We start from the raw sequence: 10,346 nt of genomic DNA on the forward strand, positions 1-10,346 counted from the left end.
GGGGGGGAGAGAGCCCCCTGGGCCCGGCTGGCCTTCTGTCAGCCTCCGGGGGCTGGAGGGCATGCTCCGCGGGACTCCTGCTCCCCCCCCAAAGCTCTTCTGCCCCTCCACGTGGGGTGCCCCCTTCCACCCTCCACCCACTCTTGCCTTCGGTGGCTTGTCCTCTTCTGTGTGACGGAGGGAGGCCGGTCAGAGAAAGGCAAGGGCGCCCCAAGCCCCAAAGCCCTGGGAGGGGTCCACCCCCAGCCACACCACCGGGCAGGGAGAATCTGGTGGGGGGGGCTGCCCAGAAGAGAGCCTTCTTGGTCCTCTTGGGGGGCAGAGGGGTTTCGTGGAGGCCCTTTGCTCTCCTGCAGGTGGGCCTTCCTCCTTCCAGTGCATGGAGAGGAGGAGGAGGAGGAAGGCTGCTCTCTGGAGGCTTCGGGGGCACGGGGTCTGCCCCGCTCCGCCTTGGCCCGGGTCAGCGAGGGTCCGCGGCCGCCCTGGGAGCTCGCGATGGCTCCATCTCCTCCTCGGGCTCTGCCGTGGGTCTCGCTCACCCGGCAACTGCCAGGTCAGCCCCAGGGCCTTTCCCCATTGGCTGGGCCACCCTGGGCCGGCCCCGAACCACCCCTGCATCCCCCTGGGGGCCAGGAGGCAGCTAAATTGGGCACCCCTCCCCGGCTGGCTCAGACTCCCCGTGGCCCAGAGTTCTGCTGCGTCTGCCCTGTGCCTGGCCTGAGGGAGCAAAGATGTGGGGAAGCGTCCTGTGCCTGGCGCTGCTGATCCTGCTGGGCGCTGAGCCTGGGCGAGGTGGGGACCCCGGAGGGGCGTGGGGGGGGGCTGGCGGGGTCGGCAGCAGGGAGGGGGCCGAACGGAGCAGGGGCTCGTCCTCTCTGCGGCCCACCCGGGCACTGCAGATGCTCCTGGAGGGGCAGAGGAAGCAAAGGAGGTTTGGGGTGGGGGGGCTGAACGTCCAGATCTGGCCAGCCCCTCCCCTGCACCTCGTGGGGTGCCACTTTCTCCCCCTGGGCAGTACTCCGCAGACCCCCTTCAGGAGGGGCCCCGGCTCCCGGCCTGCCCTCTCCCTCCTCCTCTCTTTTTGCTCCCCGAAGCCTTCGGACTCAGACATCCGGGGCAAGATCCCACCACCACTGCCCAAAGGAGGGGATCCCTTCTTGCTGGGAGGGCCAGAGGGAGAAGGAGGCTGCTCCCAGGGGGAGGGGGGCAAGCGGTGGGGTCCCTGCCCCACCCCAGGGTCTCCGGGGCAGAAAGAAGAAGGGGGGGCGAACGAGACGGGCAGGGCAGGGCTGAGGGCACCTGGCGAGGCGTGCCAGGAGAAGAGGCCATGTGAGGAGGGTGTTTGCAGGGGGCTGCCCCACACGTGGGGGTACCCCGGTTCTGCCATTTCTGAGGGGCACCTGGACCGGGGCTGTGGGGGCAAGAAAAGGTTTCAGATGCCGCTTCACGGAGCCCCTCCTGGCAGCCGGGGCTCCTCGGGCTCTCCTTGCTTGGAGACTTCCCCGCGGAGGCCGAAGGGGGCACGGCAGCTCCGGATTCCCGGCACAAGCAGCAGGGGGGGGGGCCAGCCGAGGAGACCCCCGAGGTGCCGTCCGGCTTCGCTCCCAGGGACTTCCTGCCCGCCAGCCCTCCTGCTCCTCCAGGCCAAGCAGGGCACCCCGCAGACTCGACGGGGGGGGGGCAATTCACTGGCCTCCTCCACCCACTGCATGTCGCCTGTCAAAGGAGAAGCCCCCCCCCCCGTTCTCGCTCCCCTCCATGCAGCCCCTTCAGAGAACTCCAGGGCTGGCCCCCTCCCCTTCGCTTTCGGCAGGGCAGCCGGACTGCCCCCCCCCCGCCCGCTCAGGCGCCCCAAAGGGAGCCCGGACGCCAAGGAGGATGGGGGGGGGGTGTCTGAACCGGACGCGGCTCGGGGGAGGGGGCCGTTCACACGCCGATCACGGAGCCGTCTGGTCATACCCTCCGGTCGTGCCTGCCTGAGCCGGATCTGGAGCAAGGGGTCCAAGGACAACCTTGGGGCCCCGTCCGTGGGAACGGGGCAGACGAAGGACGGGAGGGACAATTCCCGGGGGCAGAACGCGCGCCCCCTCCAGACGTGGAGGAGGACGCTCACAGCGCTCCTCCATCCATCCCGAGTCCGGCCCCGAGGGGTTCATAAGCAGAGCTTCGGGGAAGGAGTGGGGCGGAGAGGCGGCGGCGGCGCTTCCCGTGTGCTCGCTCCGAGGCTTGTGAATGCCCAGACTCCCGTGTAGAGGAAAGACGCTTCCCAGAAGTGCCTGCCTTGCTTGGGGTGGGGGGCGCGCCTGGCTCACCACGCGCGCCCGGCGGGGGGCGCCCCTTTGCGGGGCTGCTCCGTCCAAGGGTCGGGGTCTCTCCCCCCATCCAGGAGGAAGCTGCGCGATGCAAGCGGTTTCCGTGCAGTTGCTCTACTTGCTTGGCGCGTTCAGGTTTCGCCCGCCTCCGACAAAAGCACTCGATAGATTCCGCACGCCACGATTAACATTTATTTCTTTAAAATGGTTTTGCCCCGTCCTCCACGGAAATCGTCCCAGGACGGCTTACAGTACTAAGAACGAGAAATAAACAACATATACAGTAACACACAAGAAACCAAATGCGACTGTAAAGCCAAGTTAAACTTCCTCAATCCTTAAAAGAATGGGGAAATAAATGATTTTTACCTGGCGATTGAAGAGTTAAAAATCCTCACTCTTTAACATAAAGGGGAAATGCAAAGGATTTTACCTGGCAATTTAGGAGTTAAAATTCCTCAATGCTTCAAATAAAGGGGAAATAAAGAGGTTTGTACCTGGCATGGAAAAGAACATAAAGATATTGATATAAATTATTATCCTTTCTCTGCACCACGAAAGGGGCCGGCTGGCAGTCTCTGAGAACAGGGGCTTCCAGGCAGGGGTCGGCCCCCGGGGGAGCTCCAGGGAGCGCCTCTCCTGCGGCTCATGCGCCCCCCTCTTGCGCCCCCCCCCCAGGAGACGACATCCTGTCGCAGGTGGCCTTCGTCCAGCGGACGCTGGAGTCCCCCAAGGGCCCGGCCGAGTTCATGTTCGAGTTCAACGACGACGAGATCTTCCACGTGGACCTGGACGCCAAGGAGACCATCTGGCGGCTGCCCGACTTCAAGGAGTTCACCAGCTTCCAGGCCGAGGGCGCCCAGGGCAACATCGCCGTGCTGCGCTCCAACCTGGACATCCTCATGCGGCGCTCCAACAACACGCCTGCGGAGAGCGGTACGGCCCCGGGGCCCCTCCGGCCCGGCCCCTGGCCTGCCCGAGCCAGGGCGAGACCCACGCCGGGCGGGCGGGCGGGCGGGAAGTCTGCATCCCCAGGGAGGACCCCGTGGGAGGCCGGGCCTCCCCGCGCTGAGCAGGGCGCCCACGCGCGGGGCTGACCCCCTTCTCCACAGAGGAGACGGCCAACCGGCCCCACAGCCCAGGACGATTCCGGACCCTCCCCATGGACCCGCTGGGGGTCTCCAGGGCAGGGGCCCTGTCTTCCTGCAGCTCAGCCTCCTTGGGGGGGCAGGGGGGAGAACGTGGAGCAGAGGCAGGGGAGGGGGTCACGGGGGGGGAGGCCCTCGCCACGCTCCTCGCTCTCCCTCCGCGAGGCAGGCCCTGACCCTGCCCCTCCACCCAGTTCCTCCGAAGGTGACCGTGTACCCCGAGAAGCCGGCGGAGGTGGGGGAGCCCAACATCCTGATCTGCCTGGTGAGCGGCTTCTCCCCGCCGGAGGTGGGCGTCACCTGGCTGAGGAATGGGCAGGTGGTGACGGACCGGGTGGAGGAGACCGACTTCTACCCCAACAAGGACAACTCCTTCCGCATGTTCTCCTACATGACGTTCATCCCGGGCAGGGGCGACGTGTACGTGTGCCGGGTCGCCCACTCGGGCCTGGAGCAGCCCTTGGACAGGGAGTGGAGTAAGTGGGGGGCCTTTGGGGGCGAGGGGGCGCAGGTCCCATGGGGCCACCTCGGACGCCTCCCCGCGTTCATGGAGCGGCCACTGGGGGGGAGGCAGGCACGCCGGCTGCCGGGGAGCATGGGGGGAGGCCTCGCTGGGGGACGCGGGGCAGGCCGGATGGGCCCCAGCCCTGGCCCAGCTCCGGGGCTCGTCTCGTGGCCCCCAGGGCCCGGGAGGTGCCTCGGCTGGGAGCCCCCTGGAAAGGAGGGGCCGTGCCAGGAGGGGCCGAGGGCAGGCCAGCTCCAGGCGGGGCTGACCTGGCCTCGCAGGCCCCCTCCTCGGCCTGGCAAAACCCCTCGTGCCCCTTGCGCCCCTCAGATCCCAACATGCCGGAGCCCCTCCCGGAGACGACGGAGAACGTGGTGTGTGGCCTGGGCCTGGCGGTGGGCATCGTGGGCATCATCGCGGGCACCGTCCTCCTCGTCAAGAGCCGGCAGCTGAACGGAAACCGCTTCCGCCAGGGGCCCTTGTGAGTTGTGGCCGCAGTGGGGCAGGGGGCAGTGCACGGACGCCCCACCCCCCAGCACGGGGAGCCTGCGCGGGGAGCCATGCAAGCTACTGGCCGGTTCTGCCCTCCCTCTCCTCCCTCGGGGGGCCGGCAATCCCCCGCCGACCTCCGTGTAAAGCATCCGCAGACGTGCGGGCGCCCACTTGCGTCAGACGGGGGCGGGGGGCTTCGTCCCGTGTGTGAATCTGCCCCCTTCTGCCCGCGGGGGTCCTCACACGCCTCTTCTTCCCGTCCCCTCAGGTAAAGCAGGCCCCGTGAGACGTGCTCCGCCTCGCCTTGCTTCGCTCCGCCTGGGCTTCCAAGGGTCTCTCCGCACCAGCACGGCTCCCCTCCCGGCCACGTGCCCGCGCATCGCTCTGCAGTGCCCTCCGGCCAGAGGGCTCTGCCGGCACCCCTCTGGCCTCTCCCCACCTCCCTCGGGGCGCACATGGCTCCCCCCTGGCAGGGCCGAGGCGGCTCCCCTTCCACCAGTGCCCCTCGGAGCCCCGGGGAGGGCTGCCTCGTCCCCCTTCGGCTTCTCTCCCGCCGGGCGCGCAAGGGGCTTTCTGCCTCTGCGCACAAGGCTTGCGTTCTGAGTATCTCCCTCCCAGGCCCCGCTCGGAGCCCCCTCCAGCCTCATCCTTGGCTCTGTTCGGACAACACAAGAACCCACTCTGGAGGGCTGGGCGTGGGCTGGCACGGAAAGGCACTCCCCTGTGGTCTGAACCCAACCGCGCTAACGCCCCACGGCCCGGGAGCCATGAACAACCCATGAAGAGAATCCAGGGCTTATTCCTGGGCTGTGAACTGCAGATCGCTCGCGTGGCAAAGCCATGTGGCACCAACAGTGCATGGCTCCCTTGCAGCCCCGCCTGAGCGTGGTTATTGTGTCGTCTGGACACAGTCCATGCCCACGAGACGAGATCTGGGCAGCGGGGAGTGGCGTGAACGGCTGCCCTCCGTCACCGGGCCAGGGTATTTCTGCTTGATGCCCTGGAGGTGCCACTGATGTGGGCTCATTCGTGACACTGCGAAGCGTCAGAGTAGAAGCCGCCCTCTCCGAATCGGTCGCAACCCCCTCTGGCCGGGGCGAAGCGAGGGAGCCTCCGGCCGCCCCATGTAGCTGTGTGTGTACACCCGGCCCTCCTCCTCCCCCATAGCTGATTTTACCCAGTGAGAGAGACGGTGAAGAACTGGTAGGAAAGGACGGGTGGCCCATGGGGAGGAGGAAACATCTGGGCCCCCAAAATATCTCGCCAACAAGGCTGGCAGTGACACCACAAACCCTCTGGCCGCACCCCGAGAGGGGCCCTTTTCTTGTGCTGGAGGGCAGTCGACAGAACAACTTCCTGTGGGACGTGGGCACCGGGCCCCTTTCCTCTTGCGTACTTCTGCACTGGCAGTTTCCTGAATAAATCACAAGGTGTTTGTCTCCATGCCTCAGTGTCTTGCCTCCTTTCAAAGAAGCGTATTGCCACCCCTGCAGAACACGGTCTAATTTTGACCCGGGGAGGGGGCTTCCCACCCCCCTCGCGGCACGGCAGCAAATCTGAATGCAAAGCAGAGTTTATCGGCCAGGTGGCCACGGCCAGGCCCAGCTCTCCGATCAGTACAAATGCACTCTCAGGAAGGGGATCTTGCCCGTGCGTCACCCTTTCCAAAAGGCAGAGTACAATGACTGGATTTGAGGGGGCAGATGAAGCGTGGAGGGGCTTCAGACCTCAGGGAATCCTCTTGTGAGTCGAGCAGCAGCCTCCGGCCCCAAAGGTTGCTTCTGGGGGGTGGGGGGCACTAGGCCCAGCGAGTCCCTAGCCTTCCAGAAGAGGAGGAGGAGAAAGGGGGTGCGAGGAGCACCCACAGGGAGACACACCAGGGCAAGAGGGGCCCTGCCCCATCTCGGGGGCTGCAAGAGGCACTCTGTGACGCGTGCAGAGTGGGCCCCACTGCCTCAGAGCTGGTTTTCCTCGGCGTCCCTGCATGGCTGTCCCGAGGAGCCCCTGAAGAGGTGGGCGAGCCAAGAGGCCCTCTGGGCAGGCGTGGGGTGGCGCTGGGGCCGCTCCTGGCTCGCCTGGCAGGACCACCTGCCCCCACGGCCCCCGCCATGCCCTGGGCTTCTGCTCCGGAGGGTCAGTGGCGGAAGGCCCTGGGTTTCGCCCTCGCCTGCCCTTGCCCAAGCGGGATCCGGGCTGGAGTTCAAGGGCCCCGTGTCTGCAAAGCGGCGCCCGCCCTGCCCGGCAACTGATGACCGGCCTGGCCCGGCGGCTGCGATTGGCACAGCTCGACGCCCCCCCCCCCCCCCCCCCTCGGAAAGTCCCTGTGGCGCACAGCCGGGACGGGCGCACAACGGCCGCGCCACGTGCCGGCGGGCCTGGAAAGCCCCTGGCGCGCCGCCCGTGTGCGCACGAGCGGGTGCGCAGCCCAGGACGGCCCCACGGTGCTTGTGTCTTTCGGAAAATCAAAATCCCCCTGCCGCCGTTAAGTTGGCAGGTTGCGCAACAAACCGCACGGCCGGGTGCGATTCTCTTTTTTATCCGTATTTTCCTAATTCCACTAACTTAAGCAGAGTCATCCCGGGACCCAATTCCGTGGCCGATCAGCGCCCAGCGGCTCATCCCGGAGGGCTGCTTGTTCACAGAGGTGGTTCCTCGCCACGGACAAGCGCATCTCATCGGGAAGCCCGGCGTTCAAAATAGGGCCAAGAAAGCTTGAAGAAACTTGGGAAGGAAAGCGGATTTCTCCCCCAGAGCAGTTCGTGGGTGCTGATTACACACTCTGCCAGTCTGTGTTGTGCGTCCCAAACATGATGCGCCAGCGGCAGCCAAGAGCGGCCGAAACATCATCCAGCGGGACTCAGGCCTGCCCCGGTGCCTCTGCAGCGTCAGGTCCCCACCCTCATTAGGATGACTTAACGAGGGTGACCTGAGGCATGGACCCGCGATGCAGGAGTCTGTTCTTGCCGAATAAATGTGCTGGATGGACGGGATCCGAGGCAAGAAAGGAAGAGGAACTTGGGAACGCTGCCCGCGTCCATCTCGGAAGCGTCAACGGATCTTCGGCACGTTCTGGACTGGCAGTCGGCCGTGCAGTGGCAAGAGGGAGGCCCCCCATCCCTTCGCTGGGCCTACGGGCCCCCCATGCCTTTCAGCTCTCCGACCCATTGCACGTCCTGCACGCTCCCCCAACCACCAGCAGCACGGTTCCTTTCCACCCCGGGCAGCGGACGGGCCGCCGCCGCAGCGTGTCGGTTTCGCTTCCCTGCTCCTCATGCTGCGCTCAGCATTCAGGGAACCGAAACAGAGAAGCTGGCCACCGACCAGGCGAGTGCGGTCAGCAGAGGGTGAAACCAGATCTTCTCACGAAGCCGCTTTGCTTCCTCCCCCACACGCTCCACGCGAGGCGGCAGCAACAACACCGTCTATTCTGGAAGCCAGGCGCTGCGCACGGCGGGGCGGGACCCGTTTCTGCTCATGGAAATGAGCTCATGCGGAATAGGGCCCCTTCCATTCGGGGATGCTGCCTCCTCGTGCCTGTTGTTGTTAGTCGCGAAGTCGTGTCCGACCCATCGCGACCCCATGGACAACACTCCTCCAGGCCTTCCTGTCCTCCACCATCCTCGGAGTCCACTCAAGCTCATGCCGACTGCCCCAGTGACTCCATCCAGCCACCTCCTCCTCTGCCGTCCCCTCCTTCTTTTGCCATCTATTGTTCCCAGCATTAGACTCTTCTCCAGGGAGTCCTTCCTTCTCATTAGGTGGCCACAGAATTTGAGCTCCATCTTCAGCATCTGGCCTTCTAGAGAGCAGTCGGGGTTGATCTCCTCTAGGACTGACCGGTTTGATCGCCTTGCGGTCCGAGGGACTCGCAGGAGTCTCCTCCAGCACCACAATACAGAGGCCTCAGTCCTTCGACACTCAGCCTTCCTTATGGTCCAGCTTTCACAGCCATACTTTGCAACCGTGAAAACCACAGCCTTGACTATACGCACTTTCGTTGGCAGGGTGATGTCTCTGCTTTTTAGTCTGCTGTCTAGATTTGCCATCGCTTTCCTCCCCGGGAGCAAGCATCTTTCAATTTCTTGGCCGCAGTCGCTGTCTGCGGTGATCTTGGATCTGAACCATCTTCAGATTGCTTATTTCTGAAGGTGGAGGGGAATTTCCCCACAGGCTTTGGGGGATGCTTGCCTTCGCTCGTAACATGTGGCAGGGCTCACTTGCTTGAGTCCTCTGGAACAAGCGCTGGGTTCCTCTGTCAATGGCTGGGAGGGTCACTCTGCAAGAGAGGAGACAGTCCGCTCCATGCCCACCTCCCTCTTCCCCAGCGGCTGACGTGCACGGGCGGCTGCTTCTCTTAACCAGACTTCTCCATAGCCCTCAGACTCGCGACCATTACTAGCTTCCTCCTTTGCCTTGAATTTTTTTAAGATCGCATGGCGTTCTCTGACGAGCGCTCTCTTCCAGAACATGGGCCTTACTTGGCAGCGGCGGCTGCCACCACCAAGATTCAGCTCAAGCAACTGGAATGGGCATTGAGCACGGCTTTTCCCAGAAATTGCTTTAGGAAGGCCAAAAGTCTGAATAAGAAAACTGAGGAACGCCTCGCCAAGCTGGGCCACCCCGCACCCAGACTGCCACGGGCCGCACGGGAGCACTCGCAGCGGGCTGGCCACCCTGCAGCCCTGAGCAGCACACCTGGACCTGCGAGTCTTTCGTGGAGAAGCAGCAGCAAGAGAGGTGAGGGGTGGAGAGGGGGACGGGACCCAGAGCCCACCCCCCCGGCCCCATAAGTCACAACCCCAGGCTCTCACTGTCCCGTTGAGACATCCCCTCACGTACCTGTACGATCTGTTGGCGACATGCAGGTCTGTGAGGGGGTGTCCCACGGAGGTGGGCAGAGACCTGCTCCCCCCTGCAGAGGAAGGCAGGACGCCTCCAACAGAGCAAAGCTCAGGGAGCCAAGGTTCAATTTGGATGCTGGGAAGTACTTCCTGACAGATGGGAATCCCGAGGGTCTGGATGGGCTTCCACAAGAGGCTGTTGAGGCCCCATTGGTGAGGGGGTTCAAGGACAGGCTGGACATGCACATGGTGGGCATGTGAGCGGAGCCGGCTGGAGCCAGGGTCAGACTAGATGGCCCGGAGACCCCTCCTGCCTCGCTCTGTTTCTATGTTTCTATGAACAGAGCTGGCTGGAGCCGGGGTCAGACTAGATGGCCCAGGAGGTCCCTTCTGCCTCGGCCTGTTTCTATGTTTCTGTGAGCAGAGCCGGCTGGAGCCGGGGTCAGACTAGATGGCCCGGGAGACCCCTTCTGCCTCGCTCTGTTTCTATGAGCAGAGCCGGCTGGAGCCGGGGTCAGACTAGATGGCCCGGGAGGTCCCTTCTGCCTCGCTCTGCCCCCATGTGTCCATGTCTTCGTGTGCTGCACTCAGGGAGGATCGAGAAGAGGCCCGGCCCTCCTCTGAGCGACACCCTTTCAAGCCCTCATGCAGAGCCACCCCGTTGCCCCTCGGTCTTCTCTTCTCCAGGCTGCGCATGCCCAGCTCTTTCCACTTCTCCCGCGGGGCTTTGTTTCCGGACCTCGGGTCCCCTTGGTCTCCTTCCCCCGGACTTTCTGGGTCCGTCTGCAGAGATGAACCGGGTCGCCTCCCCGTGCCGGCCCCGGGGGCGGGGGCAGGGGCAGGAGGAGCCTGGGAGGGGAGCGCTGGATGGGGATAATGGGGCGACGGCCGCAAAGCGGAGCAGCGGCCGCCATGCCTCCTCGGCCCGCCAGAGGGCGCTGCTTCCCTTCACACGGGTCTTTGGAAGATGCTTTCGTCCAACGGAAACATGGTCCAGGGTTTAGTATACTTATCTCCAGCCTTTCTTTCGTCCCCTGGTAACTGAGCC

At 64.7% G+C, this 10,346-nt stretch overlaps 1 protein-coding gene across 1 annotated transcript; it reads left to right on the forward strand.

The window, feature by feature from the left end:
- The first annotated feature begins 669 nt into the window (after positions 1-669).
- Positions 670-5,900, forward strand: LOC123021086 (HLA class II histocompatibility antigen, DR alpha chain-like). Its single transcript, XM_044425495.1, has 5 exons — positions 670-792; positions 2,991-3,248; positions 3,655-3,936; positions 4,296-4,446; positions 4,726-5,900. The coding sequence occupies exons 1-5, from the start codon at positions 732-734 to the stop codon at positions 4,727-4,729; spliced, it is 756 nt and encodes a 251-aa protein (XP_044281430.1). The 5' UTR covers positions 670-731; the 3' UTR covers positions 4,730-5,900.
- Positions 5,901-10,346: the final 4,446 nt, after the last annotated feature.

Source organism: Varanus komodoensis, unplaced genomic scaffold (genome assembly GCF_004798865.1).
Source record: "Varanus komodoensis strain SLA01 unplaced genomic scaffold, ASM479886v1 scaffold156, whole genome shotgun sequence".
Classification (NCBI taxonomy): domain Eukaryota; kingdom Metazoa; phylum Chordata; class Lepidosauria; order Squamata; family Varanidae; genus Varanus; species Varanus komodoensis.